Raw genomic sequence first — 17203 nt, forward strand, 5'->3', positions numbered from 1 at the left:
AACAAACATCTGCTTACAAGACTTATGTGTATGCACAGGTGCCTTCAAAAGGCAGAGAATATCAGATCCCCTGGAACTAGAATTGCAGGCAGTTGTACGCCATCTGACGTAGGTGCTGGCAACTCAACCTAGCAAGAACATTGTTCTCTGCAAGAACAATATGTGTTGCTAACTGTTCACCTATCTCTCCAGCCAGACAACACAAAAATTTGAATGAAAATTTAAATAAGAAAATGTTCAAAATAACAGGACTATTCCATTAATGATTCTGTCTTAATTTAGAAGGATTTAAGGTAAACCAGATCCAAATGCATGGCTCAGGTTTCTGGAATTCACAGATGAATACAATGTTGTATAATTAGAATTGGAGTTAAGTTCTGAAATATAAAAATCAAAGTAAGACCAAGTGATATATAAGGTCATATATTTCAGACATTTAGACAATGGACTTCAATATAAAAACAAGGAAAAATTATACATATGTAGGACTAGAAATTATGAGCAAAGAAATATTTTGGAGAGTGATCTTTAGCTTGTTTTTGGCAGGGGTAGTTGGGTGGAGGTGTTTCACTAAGTCGCCTTGCCTAGGCTGAAACTCACTATGTAGACCAGGCTGTGTCTCAAACTCAGAGATCTGCCAGGCGTGGCCTCTGCTGGGATTAACAGCCACCATTTGTGATTATCAAAGAGAATACTTCCATTCATCTGTCCAACATCCCAATACTTCAAAAGCAACATGTCTGAAATAGTCTCTGTCAGTGCTCTGACAGAAAAAAAGTCTAGGCTGCAGAAACCATCATTCCAAATGATATGGTACATTATACACCAAATTAAAAAAAAAAATCACAGAAACAAAATATTAAACAGAACAGGTTAGATAACAAAATGATCAGCAGATTTCCTCAATTGAAATGGAATGGTAAGTCCAAGTTAAATGATACATGTTAGGTCATGAAACACTTCTCTCCTGAGGCACATTTATCAAAAGGGCACACTGCCTGCCCTCTCTTGTCCCCCCCCCCCCACCAATTTAATTCTTCACAAATTATGACGTATCAACTTGTCAAAGTATTTATACTTCTGCCCATGTCACCAGCTGTTAACAAGACCTGCCTGTCACTCACACACAGATGTGTCCTGGAATGTTACATCGGGTGGGAGGGCTTCATATTCTTTCCAAGCCTCTAATCACACCAACGTTTCCTATCCCCTCTCAGCAAATCCCTCTTTTTATCAGACACAGAACAAAGCCTCCCCTTGTTAAGGAAGCAAGAGAAGTAGAAATTAAATTGTCATGAAAAGCTCCCCAACCCCCTTAACCCCAGAACACCTTGCAGGAGTAATTTATGCTTTTCCCTGTTTACCGGAACAAAGCGACTGTTACAAAGCTCTAATCACCTTGTTAACTTTGAACTCCTTCGAGTCCGTGGCATCCTGGTGTTTGAACTGGCTGCTGTTAGTAATCGGGATGATGGGGATGGCATAAGTAGGCTTCACTGGCTGTCTCTGTGCCATGACCTCAGACATGATCTCTCCACTATAGTCACCTAAATTATACCTGAAATTACACAAAGGAAACTTTAAGATAGACACAGAATACAATGAGAGGCTTCCATAACCACTGTGAAATGATGTACAGTCCAACTAATTCAAGAGCCACATCCTCAGATACCTGTGTGCCTGCTGTAGGTGGGATCAAATCACTTAGGAAGACTTTCAATGTACTAGGTATTCAACAGTGACCCTGAATGCATATGGGTATTTTGCCTACTTGTATGTCTGTGTACCATGTGTGTGCTTTCTTGCCCACAAGGCCAGAGAGGACACTGGACTCCCCGGACGTAAACTTAACACAAAGTTGTAAGATGCCACACAGGTGCTGAGAACCCAACCCAGGTGCTTTGAAAGAGTAACCTCTTTACGGGCCTCCTCAAGGCCCTCCCCTTCAATTCTTGGTCCTTTTGTTTCTACTACCTACTACAGGCATGAGCCACCATACCTGGGCCATCCGGTTCAAACTCAGAGCTTTCACACACAACAGGCGTGCTCTCTACTAATGGAGTATTTAGCCTTAGCTCAGCACACAGAGACTGTGGGGAAAATCCCAAGGCTGAAATGCCTCAAGTAGAGCCAAAAGCTACCCTGCCAATTAGTGTTGTCTTTTTTTCCTGAAAGAATCACAAGAAATTTAACTGGATTTTTTGGGAGTGGGGGGATGGGGGAGAGTAGGACCTGAGAAGCAGGGCCTTGAGAACTAGCTTTTATGTGCATGCCATGTTCACTGTCACTATGTGGTCATCTGAATGTCATGGTGCTGGGATAGCTCAGGGAAATGTTTGCCTGGGCTGTGTGAGGCCCTGGGTTTTGTCTCTAGTACTAAAAATTCCCTATAAAACCACAAAACACCCCAAATAAACTACTATTCAACACACACTCTCACCCTGCTTCATAGCCACACACAACTCAAAAAGAGTAAAATATCTCTCAATAGAAAAACCTGTTAGTGAACCCAATCATCTCCCGAGAAAATTAAGACAGAATTGTGTATAAAATTTCACAAAGTATAACCCATGGTCTCTACTAAAGAAACTATTTCTAAAATTTCAGCTAATTGGGAAACCCACGATGGCCCTGCCTCGGTCCCAGTGCTCTGCACTGAGGGTCACCTCTTCTCCATGATTTCCAGGGTCAGGTGCAGTAGCTCCCGTTTACTCTTCTCACGTCTCTTGATCATTTCCAGGATGGTGACAGCCCGGCTGAGATCGCGGCGCAGCTTAAGCATTTTCTCATATGAGGCTTCATCGTTTTTGCGGTTCTGGAAATATACAGTTGCTTGTTTAACATCAAGAAGCACTTCTAACTAGCTGTAGGAAGTGCAGCTATTGCCATGTTAAGAATGTATGGATTTATAGAGTTACAGTTTAAAGACACAGGAAAGGAATACAGACCACAAAGATACCATTCTGTACCTGATTTTTAAGTGAATCAAAATTAATATGTATTAAGACCCTCATAAGAACTCTAAAGGCCAACTTATTTTACTATTTTCTACTGTAATTTAAAAAATTAGTGTATGAGTGTTTGTGTGTGTACAAGTGCCCACAGGTCCAAAGTGGGGCCCTGGATTCTTTGGAGCAGGAGTCACAGGTGTTTGTGGGCTACCTGACATGGGTACAGGAACAGCAACACTGTCCTCTGATAGAGAAATAAGAGCTCTGAGCTCTGAACACTGAACAACCCCTCTAGTATAATTTTTAAGGAATATTATATAAAGCACAGAATTAAGTCACAAAATTAAGTTATTAATTAATAACTATAATTTTTCTTAAAAATTAAAAAAAAATCACTTACTTTTCGAGTTTGCATTTTCTCAGTTCGTCTTCTAAAAGCCACATAAGGATCATTTGTGCTAGAACCATCTCGCTTTTCCTGTTTTACCAACGGGATAAGTGATGACCCCCGGCAGGTTTTCCTCTTTTTTATCCAGTATTCATAAACTTCTCTAATTAACTCATCATCTTCTTTTAGAAGTAGTTTGGCTTCCTGCAGACTGACTGGCTAAATGTAAAACCATTTCGTCACTTTCATAAAACACATATGCAAGGACTCAAAAAACATTCATCACGGCTTCCTTTAATGAAAACAATCAAGCCAACAACAAGATTGACAGTATACTTCCTTATACAGGGTCTCATGCATCCCAGGTTAGTTCTGAACTTGCTGCATAGCTGAAGATGACCCTGTACTTCTAAGTACTAGGACTTGGACTGGTGCAAACACTACACTTGATTTCACTGGGTGTTGGGGAGCGCACCCAACACATGCTAGGCAGGCATTGTACTTAACTAAGCTACATCTCTAGCCCGTGTGTGCAGTCTTTACAATGATCCCAAACCAATTTCACACAACTTGCTGTGTTTCATGACTTTAGGACTTGATATCAGTCACTTTCTACTTGTTCACCAAATACACAAATGCCAGGTGAAGAGACTTTTTTGATTCTTCTTGTTTAGAGATAGGGTCTTACTATGTAGCCCTTGGCTGGCTTGGAACTTACAATGTAGAGCAGGCTGGTCTTTAACTCAGAGATCCATTCATCTGCCTCTACCTTCCAAGTGTTGGGATTAAAGGTGTGTGACACCACATCCCTCCAGTTTATTATTTTTATCTCTCTATATAGCTGGGGTAAGCGAGGCACAAAACATTTAAACGTAATACTCAAGATTATACAGGTTAATAGTAGGCAGATGTGAACCTATGCTTCTAATTGCAGAGTGTGTTGGCTCAGCTCTCCTCCATACTGCACTGTTCCACATAATACAGGAGTTCAGAGGTAACACACAGACATACAGACATGAAGCTGTACCTGCTGACCGCTGCCTTTTTCTAGCCGGTCAATCATCTCCTCAAATTGCAATGGGCAGATGTCCATTTTCTTCTTCAGTTTATTCACAAATACTTCATCTTCAGAATCCAGATCGTAATCAGGCTGTTCAGCATCCAAGCTAAAAGCTGATGGAGGAAGCATAAGCAATCAATTACAGTATGGGCCCACACAGATGGCTACATAAAGCAAGCCTGGGCTTCCTAAAGAATGAAGGGATCACCAGATCTCACATAGACTTAAAGCTTAGTGCTGTGTCTTCTACACCGAACTGAATGTAGAGAAAAACTATAAAAACAACAAACGGGACTCCCCACTCACTCTTTATGTAGATTCTTTGTCTAGATTATTGAAGTTCTATTTTATAAATCATTTAGCTATTTTTCTAAAAGATTTAGGAAGCTGTTACCAATAACAGTGATAGTTCCAATGGTTCAAGTCAAGAGACACTTGTGTCACTGTGTCAGTCAGACACGTGTGGCTTGGTACTTAAACACACAGGCAAGAAGAATGCCATTCTACAGCATCAAAACTCATTCAGTGGCTTACAAAAAACGGAGGGAGCAGGATATTAAAGAAAATGAAATATTCTGATAGCAAAAATCTTCAATTTCTTCTTTCCTTTGGGTTATTAGTTTCTAACTCTGGAAATCTAATGCCTAGAATGGAGAGGTTTATTTATCTTTTAAATGTATCTTTCTGATCCAGTCTCCCTAAGGCCAGCAGTCTATCCAGTCTCAGCCCACATGGCTACATGGCTACAGTTATGACCTCAGGTCTTGCTTTGCAGTAAGCACTTTTTGTCTAAGCAGGTGAATTCCAACTTGATCTTTTCAAACTCCAAATGATGTCGGCCCTCCAAAATCCTCTGCCTATTACTCACTCAAGTGAGTGCTTTCTAAGCTATTCAGTCTCAACAGAAAAATGGGCTGAGAAGATATATAACATTCTGGATAAATTAGAGGCATTTCAAGCAATCATAAAACTGTAAGGTACATGGCTTAAAGACACAACCCCACCCCAATCATTCCCTCCTCTCTTCGCACCACCATTTCTGTACAGTTTTACACGTTAGCTGTTAAGCATGGTTTGCCCTCTATTAAGATGTGACTGATCCTGAAGGAAGGCCTATGTCTTGTCTTTGTATCTCTAAGTGCTCTGAGAAAGAGGAACCTGTCCCTTCTGTGCCACCCCTGTCTGAAGCAATCAACTGAGAAGTATTTTAGCATTATGTAAATCTACTTAAACCCGAGGGAAGGAAATAACCACACAGTGACATAAGGGGACACTCAGTGGGAATCAAGTAGCTATTACCCTTGCTATAGAGGATGCTGATGCTGTAAGTACCTGCAGAATTAAATGCATTATTTTGCTGTCTATCTAACTCATTGGCTTATCTAATTAAAAGTGTGCTGGGAATGCTCACTGGATGTTTAGACTTGAGTGCCAGCATCTCTCAACACAGAGCTTGCAGCAATCAGCTTCTCCCTTGTGCCTCCATTTCCTGTCACTGCTCCAAAAGCAAGACTTTGAAAAAGTCTTGTACGGTGGAACAGAGGCAGAGAGCACTGGATTCTGTTTCCAACCAAACTAATCCAGATTTATGTTGTCCCGAGCTATTTTGATTAAATTTATACTAATCAGGCAAAATTAAAATTCAGCCTCTGCTACCATAGCTGCATTCCAAGTGCCAACAACTGACACGTGCCTGATGGTAAGGGCTGCTCCAGAAAATACAAATTAGAAAACACATCCACTGCTCTAGAAAGTTCTATTAAACATGGCTGACCCAGATCATCCAGAGAGCCATACAGACAGGGACCAGTACTGATGTTCTGCCTTCTGAGGCCTTTAATGAATTTTTAGGATCTCATCTGTACAACACTCATCAGAAAGCTCTACTGTGAAATGTGGTTTTTCTTTAGAGCACATCCCATGAGAAATCATCACAATGTTTTAATCATTCATAAGAATGAAGCCAGCTTGCCTGTTATCACCTTTCTATCAATGCTCTCCACATGCTACTGGTACACACTGGAATTGTCTTTAAGTCTCCAGGGAACTACGGAGGAACTAGACAGGAAGACTGCCTTCATGTCACCAGAGTGCATAGCCATTCCTGAGCGGAAACCCCCCCACCCCCCAAGGGTCTTTTGATAGTGCCAATAGTCCCACTGAACAGTTCAGATGGCCTAGAACCTGTGGCTCCTTCTTTTTACCTCCAGAGTTTTAGTTAGAATTACAGGTGTGTCATGCTTTCCTCTAATGAATTCCATCAGCTATATAAGCTTGGTGGCCCAAACCTGTGATCCCAGGATCTCAGTACTCAGGAGGCAGAGCCAGTTTGCTCCAAGATTTTGAATCAGCTTGATCTATACAGTAAGCAGCAGCAGCAGCAGCAGCAGCAGCAGCAGCAGCAACAACAACTACGTTTTGTCAATTAACAACAACAACAACAACAACAACAACGTTTTGTCAATTAAAATGAAATCCAGCTAGCCAACTGCTCCTAAATAACTACGACACTGTGGATTTTAATTCCTTTAAAAAGGTCAACTCAGACATATGCACAATTGAAAAACAAGGCAGCTCAGGCAAGTAAGATCACAGGCAGCTCCTGCATAGACCAGAATTTGCTGTTCACCTACAAGGCAGTTTAAAGCCATTCACAACTAATTCTGGGAGATTGAGAATCTCCTTTTGGCCTCTGTGGACACCAGCCATGCATGCTATACACTACACACACACACACACACACACACACAAACACGCACACACACAAACACGCAGATGAAATACTCATACACATAAAAACAAGCAAATAAATCTTTCAAAAAACAAAACACACTATCACCATGTGGTGGGTGTAGGTCAGTGGTCCAACCCTTGCCTCACATGTATAATGAAAGACATGGGTTTGATCTTTAAATCCACAAAAACTAGCCGGGCGTGGTGGCGCACGCCTTTAATCCCAGCACTTCGGAGGCAGAGGCAGGAGGATTTGAGTTCAAGGCCAGCCTGGTCTACAAAGGGAGTTCCAGGACAGCCAGGGCTACACAGGGAAACCCTGTCTTGAAAAACAAACAAACAAAACAAACAAACAACCCCCCCCCCCCAATCACAAAAACTAAACACAGAAAAATCAACCCTTAGCATTGTAGGTTATATACATGAACACTGTTACAACATGAATCTAAGTGCATGGAGCACAATCTCACATAAAAGTTGATTTGGTTATGAGATGGTTTGTATATTCTTGGACCAGGAAGTGGCACCATTTGGAGGTGTGGCCTTGTTGGAATAGGTGTGACCTGGTTGGAGTAGGTGTGTCACTGTGGGTGTGGGCTTAATATTCGAATCCTAAGTCAGTCTTCCACTAGCAGCCTTTGGATGGAAACGTAGAACTCTCAGCTCTGCCTGCACCATGCCTGCCTGGATGCTGCCATGCTCCCACCTTGATGATAATGGACTGAACCTCTGAACCTGTAAGCCAGCCCTAATTCAATGTTGTTGTTTTTTTTTATAAGACTTGCCTTGGTCATGGTTCACAGCAGTAAAACCCTAACTAATACAGGTTACTTTAAAAGAGAAAAAGATTGGGCAGGAGAGATGGCTCAGTGGTTAAGAGCACTAACTGCTCTTCCAGAGGTCCTGAGTTCAATTCCCAGCAACCACATGGTGGCTCACAACCATCTGTAATAGAATCTAATGCCCTCTTCTGGTGTGTCTTATAAATAAGGAAAAAAAAAAAAAGAAAGTAATTCAGCAATTTAAAGCTCGAAGACTTTAGAGCTCAGCTGATCACAGGCAAGTAAGGACAGGATAAGGAAAATTTCTGTACTTACTATCTAGTGCAGGGATGAAATACAAATGAATGCTTATGTTAACAAAGTGCTGTTTATGGCTCAAACTAACTGGGCACAAGCAGGCTTGCCCACAACTCCCAACAGTGCTGTGTGATGCGTGGAACAGAGCACAATTCCAGGAGAAAAGCACACTCTCCAGGGTCGAGCAGAAGTTTCTCACTCTGGTTCTGACATAAGAGCTAACTTTCAATAAATTACCTCCTAAAACAACTCTGAGTATCAAGGAACATGTGCACACAATAGTTATCTGTCCTGCATAACAGATAATTACATTTTTAAATTACCTACACACCCACGGCACAGTACACACATGGGATGTCAGAGGACAACTTTCACAACTTGGTGGCAGGTGCCTTTGCTGGCTTAACTGCCTCTGCCTCTTGGGCTCCATGTGGTTCTTTACCCTCGTGCTGTAATAAGCAGTGTAGGGAAGAGCTTAAACTTCTCACATATCCTGCTCCTCATCACACTCTCTCACATCCAGTAGACACTCGTCGGCTCTATGCTGTCATCTTGATTGTGGTAACTGTCCACATGGTGTCACAAGCTCTGACACTCAGCTGGAACATGAGATGCTCGCCAAGCTTCCTCATCAGCATGATATATCAATCAGCATGATATAATCCACCCTTCCCAGCAATTTACTATTCATTACTACACTCAAGATGTCCCTGTGTCGTCATGTCCTTCTCCTGCCCAGGCCTGGGGTAAAGCACTTTCCTAATGACACAGGGACTTGGTGAACTCATTGCTATGGACGATCACTGCTCTTGGATCCCTTGGATTAGGAGGAACTCAACAGTGCTAAGTGAAACAGTTTAGAAACACTAGAGGATGGAGCTGAAGACAGTAATGGCTTTAATGTTTCTGTTTGCAGAACTCTGACAAGACTAAAGAGAAAATACTGATTTTGTTCCTAAGCCAAGTGAAGACAAAAAATTGAGGCAGAATTTCCCATTTGATGAATTGAAATAACATTCAGTGATAGCTGTACAAAAAGACATGTCACCTGCAGTGCATAGTAGTAGGGTGCACTGCCATTTAGGGGGCAGGAAGAGGCACTGCATTCTCAAACACATTTCACCACTGTCTTAAGGCATATTAACGTCACCCTAAAAATCACCAAAGAAACAGTCAGAGTACCAGCACCCCTGATGCACACAGACCTTTAGATCAATGCCACAGAAGGGAGCACAAACAACTAGATCCATGCTAGTGCAGACACAGGGCTTTACAAGACTCCTAAGTTATGCACTGCTGGGAAGACGGCCTCTTCTGCAGGTCATGAGCAGTCACCTTGTAAAAACATATTCTAAATGCATTAAAGGACCTTAATTAGGTCTGATCCTCTGAAACTGTTAGAGGAAAACACTCCAAGGCACAGCACAAAGATTTTTCCCAGCAGCTGTAGTGGACATTCTTAGTTGTGAACTTGACTACATATGGAATTAGCTAAAACCCTGTGCACATCTATGAGGGATTTTTTTTTCCTTAATTAAATCACATGAAATGGGAAGACCTACTACTACTACTTCTTCTTTTTTTTTTTTAAATAATCTAGTTTTATTTATTATATGTAAGTACACTGTAGCCGTCTTCAGACATACCAGAAGAGGGCATCATATCTCATTATAGATGGTTGTAAGTCACCATGTGGATGCTGGGATTTGAACTCAGAACCTCGAAAGAGCAGTCAGTGCTCTTAACCACTGAGCCATCTTGCCAGCCCAGACCTACTACTTCTTTTTTTTTTGGTTTTTCGAGACAGGGTTTCTCTGTGTAGCCCTGGCTGTCCTGGAACTCACTTTGTAGACCAGGCTGGCCTCGAACTCAGAAATCCGCCTGCCTCTGCCTCCCGAGTGCTGGGATTAAAGGCGTGCGCCACCACGCCCGGCTGACCTACTACTTCTAATCTGGATCTTTGAGGTGGGGAAATCTTTAGTCACCTTTAATCTGGGCCACATCTTCTGCTGGCAGCCTACATAAAGGACACTGAAGAAGGAAGCTCTCTCTCTGCCTCCCTCACTGGCATTAGAGCCTGCACTACACACCAGTGTTTACTCACAACAGCTAACCTAGGCATCCGGCAGCAGGGGGATAAACAAACACAGTAGGTCCTTTTGGCTATACAGTACAACAAAGTTAAGGCCTCTGCGGTAAGTGGGCTCCACTGGAGATGACTGTATTAAGCAGACTCAGCCAGTTGAGACCAGCAAATGCTTGTTTTCTCTCGTGGGCACCAGCCTCTAGACATGTAATTATACTCATTTATTTACAGATGGCATGACAGCAAAAGCAAGATGGCTAGGGACCACAGGGGAGCAAGAACAAGCGTAAGAAAGGGGAGTTAACAGGATGGGGGTGTATATGCTTAAAACACATTTTATTCACATGAAAATGGCCTCATATAACCCTGTATAATAAAACTAAAACAAACCCAGAAACTCCCAAGAAAAATTAGTGTAATTTAGGAGCATCCCCTTCTAAACTTATTTTATTATTGAATGTTTGCATGGTGAGTGTGAGTGTGGGCATACACACGCCATGGACAGTGCACGTGTGGGGTAGGGACAGAGAACTATTTTTTGGAGGTTGGTTCTCTCTTCCACTGAGAGGTTCCAGTGATCCAACTACACTATTAGGTTTACATGGCACACACTGCAAGTACTTTTACCCAGTGAGTACCTAGCCCCATTCCTAAGTACTGTATACACATTAAGTATAAACATAACTGAAATGTGTCTGTGTATGTGTGTATGTGTGTATGTATGTATGTACAAACCACTGAGAGGGTCCCTAAGAATTCAAGACAATGTACTCTTTACAAACAAGTTATTAAGTCATCTACCAGAATTAAAAGTTCATTTTTCATCTGAAAAGAATGATACTGTATGTCATGGCTATTCTTGGTTGCCAACTTGACTACATGTGGAATTAACTAAAACCAAAGCAGCTGGGCACTCCTGTGAGGGATTTTTCTTGATAAGATCATTTGAAGTAGAAAGATCCACCTTTAATCTGGGCTGCACTTCTGCTGGAAGGCTATGTAAAAGGCTGGGAGGAAGGAAGCACCCCCCCCCCCCACTTGTCCCCAACTCTCACTGGCAAGCTCATTCCTTCACTAGCATCAGAGCCTATTCTTTAGGATTTCAGTGTACACTATAGCCTCACCTAACAATGTGCCAAGTGAGGTATAAGGGTGGCAGGCTAGTGTCTAAAAGTCAACCAGAATTATCTACCACATCAGGAGGCTGTGTGTGATGTTACATGTTTCTCTACCTACCTGGGAAGATGAACCTCAATTGAGAAAAATACTTTTATTATACTGTCCAGATGGCAGGTTTGTTGGATATTTTTTTGATTAATGATTGATGTGGGAAGGTTCAGACAACTGTGGGTGGCACCACCCCTGGACAGGCAGGACTGCCTGCTGTAAGAAAGCGGCTGCCTCTGGCTTGATCCCCACAGTTTGCTCAGGTAGTTTTCTCACACTCAAGACTATTCCCAGATGGTAAGGGTTACACTTAGCAATAATACGCAAGACGGTGGTGTTCTACCAAGATAAATACAAAGATCAAGGGAATTGAGAATCCAAGAATAGTACCTGCCCTGTAATCCCAGCACATACAAGACCAAAGCAGGAGAACAGCAAGACTGAGACCACTCTGATACAAAGAGACTCTGCCACAAACAAAGCAGCACCCACAAAACATGCTCAATTAGTGTTTGACCATGGAACAATAGGTGGTAACCCAGTGGGAGAGAGCTCCTGTAATAACGGCAGCAGAGTGACCAGGGACAAGGGAAAAACCAATGACTTTATGATTCTCATAAAAATTAACTCAAAATGGATCACAGAATTACATATAAAACTGCCGAATTTACAGAACAGAATAAAGAATGGTCTTAAAGCCAAGTGTAGTAACTCATGTCAGCCAAGGCTACAACACAGAGTTACAACCGATTCAACGAGCACTCACGCTGTATGTGTATGAGCTGCTTCGGCATCCTGAACTCCCCAGGGTATATGGACTCATAGTACGCGATGTTACTCTCCGCTTCAGGAACTGGAATAACCATGTTATCCCGCTTCTCGCCGTACACCTGCTGTGCAGAAATAGCCCGCTGAAGATGGTGTTCCTAAAAACAAGGAAAATACAAAGTGTAAGCTTTAAGACGTAGCATCAGCATGTATAGCCAGCCTTACAGACGTTTCTGTTCATTTGTTTTCAAATGAAGGGATTCTGGTAGACCCAACAGACCAGCTAGCCTAAGGGTTTTTTTTGACATAGGGGCTCATCATATAGACCAGACTCATAAATATCCAGCTGCCTCTGTGTGCTAGGATCAAAGGTGCACAGGAAAGGATACTTTTAGGGTACAGATATTACTTCCTCAAAAGGTAATATTTGCCAAAGATGATATGACTAACAGCATGAAACCTTAGTTTACAGATGACAAGAGTTATTTTTTAAAATTTAACTCTATTTGTTCACATTTAGGATAACATGGAGTACATATCAAGTAGGAAGAAAATGAGTATATAAAATATTAATGGCATTTTGTTTACAGGGAGGAATCATAAAATGGAACAACCTAGAATGAGGAGGGAATTGTTCTAGGTCCCCCTCAGAGTAGCCCAGTTAAACAGTTTCAGCACTCAGGTGTCTAATCCAGCACTGCCAATAATCTTCAAGTGAAAGGACAACCCTGTTTGGTGTAAGAACTGATCGGGGACTTGCTTTTTATAATTCTCTTTCATGTAGTAACTGGAAATCCTGAATGCAGTTAACCAGCCATGTTTTACTAGTAAGCCATTCTGGCTGAACTAGGGACATACTAAGTTTAACACAGACCTGATGTCTGGGGTTTGAGAACAGCAGCAGTAACTGTGGTTCGGCTTTTATTTCCAGGTGTTTTATTCTAGATGTTAAGGTGACAGTTGAAACATATGTAGTGAGTGACAATCACAACAATCTTTTACAACCTACATGTAGAGTATAATGTCTACATGAATGATTCTGTTGGTTGAGGCACTTTACACAGGCATATAAGTAACCAACATAGACAGTTATCCTATAGATGTACCACACTAATGTATTAAAACACAAAAACTAGTCTGGCGGTGGTGGCGCATGCCTTTAATCCCAGCACTTGGGAGGCAGAGGCAGGCAGATTTCTGAGTTCAAGGCCAGCCTGGTCTACAGAGTGAGTTCCAGGACAGCCAGGGCTGCACAGAGAAACCCTGTCTCAAGAAAACAAAAAAACACAAAAACTTTGTGGAGCTAAGAGTACAGTCAGCAATGTGTTTTATCCAGGAGAAAGGTGACTGGCTCTGACCCACAACTAAGCCCATGCCAGCTGTCCCAACTATGTGCCACCAGCACCAAGAAAAGTGATTCTTAAGAAAGCCTTAAGTAAATCTTTTGAAAACTGTCACTCACAACTGTAAAACCAGAAGAAGGCTACACCTATCTGGAAAGCTATAGGAGTGCCAGTCCTGAAGAAGATAGAAATGTCTCTAGGTAGCTATGCTCCCCCAACTCTGTACAACCATCATGTAGGTAACAGAAATTGTTGAAGGAACCTGGAGGGTTCACCCACATTGCATTATGAATAGAATCTAAGTCTCAAGTTACAAGTGATCCCTCAGGCTTTCCATAAATGTTGGGCACTGTCTGTTTAATGTTATGTGAAAGTAGGCAGGGCTGCAATGGTAATGAGAGTCCCTGATGTTGACTACATCTTCGATTTGATGGACCATATCTGGCAGCAGAATTTTCTTTCACAGTAGACATTATTTTTCTAAAGTAACAGCCTGCCTATATACCAAGTATGACGCTATACCACAGCCCTGAACAAAGTTCTCACCAGGGGTTCGCAGCACTTGTTTCCCAGATCTCAGACCAACCAATAAGGTGGAGGAGCCTGGACTAGCTCCACAAATATTGTTCCCTACGGATTCAAGGCCTGAGTCCAGTCCTTCCATCTTGATGCTTATACAAAATGACTCCACGAATCCATTGCTTATTGGGGAGGAGGCGAGGAGGTTCTGAGCTGTAGCCCTTCTGTCCTCTTCTGTAAGCCCAGAGACAGGCTGCTTTGGGGAGCCCCTCAGCTGTGAAGGCAGGCGCATGCACATACCTCTGCTCTCAGATACCCTCCATGGCAGGATGGATGAAGCAGGGGCACTCTTATTCTCAGCTCAGAACTCTTCAGCTATCTTTCAGTGCTTACATGAACATGTGAGGTATAGTTTATCTCTTGGATCTTCCTGCTAATCCATCTGCACTCTGAGGCACATTTGAAATGCAAGCACAGCTGTAGTCCCAGTGTGCCTACAGTGAGGCTGGAGTGGCTAGGAGACCCCAGAAGCTCAAGGGCCCGCGGCATGTATACACAGCAGGATATGATGAGATCTTGCCTCACACAGGTAGGTATAAGGTGAGGGAGGTTTGGCATTCACAGTTGTTCTGACTCCCATACTCTGCTGTGCCTGTGAGGAAGCTGTTACCTGACTCCAGTAAGGCTCTAAACAGAGCACACCATTAATTTTTTAAAAGTCAGGAAATTCCTCTAAAAAGAAGTCCCAGAGTTTTGTTAGGTCACAGGAGATTGGGCTTTGTCAATGTCATGAGCTCACATCATAGGGCGCAGCTTCTGCTCCAGGTACTCTAGATTCTCATCCACAGGGGGTGGGAGGGGGGAAGCCCCACTAGTCCTGCACATTCCTCCTCACGTACACAAACTATCGCCTCAAGCATGCGCCATGAACTTAGGATAGACAGCAGGTCGTAATTACGTTTACATGCCACTCCCCAAGTTTAAGTTCTCTCAGAGTAGGTGTCTAAATTATCTTTTAAACATTTTCTTCGTAAGATGTACTCTTACATGGTATATGAAGATTATACATTTGAGCCTCGAGGACTAGGCAAGAATATCTTTGCAGTCCTGAGGTTCTGGTTGGACAATCTGGCTTATTTTATAGTATTTCATAAGCTGTCACAGAGGAAAGCTGGGAAAGGTCAACTTCGAGGGAGCACGAGGAAACGTTTCTTCCTGCCTTATAACAGTCTGGGATAAGCGCTTCAAACCAAAAAGACGGAATATGCTCACTTTTTTGTAGACTATTCTAAGTGAATTAAAAGGAGTTTGTTCTAAGTAGCAATAATATATAAAATTTCCTTCCGGGCAAATAAGTAATGGCTGATTTTGTTAAAAGCTTCTTGAACATTAATCTAGCTTATTACACCAGAGTCCATGCTGTTGGTCAAACTTCCAATAACACTTCCTTCCACTTCTTCACATTCTGTCCAGATGTCTCCTCCTAAACAGATCATTGCCCACGGGCTCCTCTAGTATATTATCGCTAGGATGGCTAAAATTGAAAAGGCCAACATCAAAAAGTGGCAAGGATTTAGAATGACAGCGTTTATATCTTGTCACTGAGAAAAAAAAGTCAGTAGTTTTTAAAACCCAAATATTCATTCAGTTCATATTGCCTGGTAAATCTACTTATAAGTGTTGATTCAAGAGAAACTGGATACGAGTTCACAAAAGACCTGAGTAAGAATGCTGAAACCATTTTAACAATACAGGCCTCAGGCTGACACACCCATTGTCCATAAGTGGACATGCTCACACACTATCAGCTCAGCACTAAAGAGTGTGTGCAGCATATGAGAATCTGTCGGCTCAGCACTAAAGAGTGTGTACAGCATAGGAGAATCTGTCGGCTCAGCACTAAAGAGTGTGTACAGCATAGGAGAATCTGTCAGCTCAGCACTAAACAGTATGTACAGCATATGAGAATCTGGCTTTGACCCCCACTATTGAAACAAACAGCCTCCTTGGGTCCCAAATATAGTACAGTAAAAAAGTGGGACTATCAGTAACAAAAGGAACTAGTTACTTAAACACACAATATCACAGCAAGTTTCAAAATCAGTTTTACCCACAGAGCACACGCTGGAGTCCACGTCTGTGTGGTTCTTAAACATGCAAAGTTTGCTTCCCTTCTCAGGCCCTGCGTGCCCAATGTGATGCTCAGAAATGAGGACAAAGGCGAAAATTATAGTTCCGTGTGGATAACAAGCTAATGACAACAACCCCAAAGTCTCTTTCTTTGCTTTTTTGGTTAGAAAGTTTACAGTGATAATGTCTATATCCCAAATCAGTGTCTCTTTGTTAAGCCAGGGTAGGCAGTACCTTGACCAAAAGTAAATGTGTCCAATGGATACAAACAGCAGCATTAAGGCATCACGGCCCACTTCCTGTACTTCACTACTGCGTCCTCAACTACTTCCATGCTGGGGGTTAGTCTACATGTTAACTTCCACTCTGATTTCCAAAGAGCTCCAGACGTGCCTCTGGCCATGCACACTACCTCTCCCTGGACTGGTCCCTCCCTCCTCGCTCATAAAGGCCCAAGGCCTCCTTTTCCTTTCCCTTCTCCAAATCAGACCCAATTCTTCAGAGATTTTTGTTGTTGTTTATTTTACCTAGAAGCTATTCAGTATTTATTCCCCACCTCAGAGTTAAAGCTTGTCAGCCAGCAGAACACACTGTGCCCCCTTCTCTTCTGGAGCTAGTGCCAGTGGCCATTCTGAAGAGACTCACACAACACTCTAATCTGTGGTCTCTGCTGCAAGCTGCTTGTGATGTGCATCTCACCAGTTCTTCCAATCGATACCCCAGCACTTCCCACCCACAGTCCACATCGTACACAACTTTCTAGCAATACTAGAATGTATGGTTCCTCATCTTTAACCCATATCTCTCCATTTTACATTACTGTACTGGGATGTGTGCCTCTCCTTTGGAGGTCTCTCACCATTTTCATGTAACACTATCTATTAAAGTAACAGAGAAAACAGCAAGGTGATTTTAAAGTGTCCGTCTCCTGATAAACACTGGGTGGAGGATGGCTTACAACAGGAAGTTTGCCAGCTGG

At 42.4% G+C, this 17203-nt stretch overlaps 1 protein-coding gene across 3 annotated transcripts in view; it reads right to left on the reverse strand.

Annotated features, from left to right (window-relative positions):
- Positions 1–17203, reverse strand: part of Epc1 (enhancer of polycomb homolog 1) — an 81432-nt gene that overhangs the window by 15113 nt on the left and 49116 nt on the right. For all 3 annotated transcript variants that reach the window (XM_021150511.2, XM_021150510.2, XM_029472241.1), the window contains exons 2-6: positions 12231–12390; positions 4367–4512; positions 3352–3558; positions 2667–2815; positions 1399–1558 (exon numbers count right to left, since the gene is read on the reverse strand). In XM_021150511.2, coding sequence (XP_021006170.1) covers positions 1399–1558; positions 2667–2815; positions 3352–3558; positions 4367–4512; positions 12231–12390 — 822 coding nt within the window. The remainder of the gene's footprint in view (positions 1–1398; positions 1559–2666; positions 2816–3351; positions 3559–4366; positions 4513–12230; positions 12391–17203) is intronic.

This window comes from Mus caroli, chromosome 18 (assembly GCF_900094665.2).
Source record: "Mus caroli chromosome 18, CAROLI_EIJ_v1.1, whole genome shotgun sequence".
In the NCBI taxonomy this organism is placed as follows: Eukaryota; Metazoa; Chordata; class Mammalia; order Rodentia; family Muridae; genus Mus; species Mus caroli.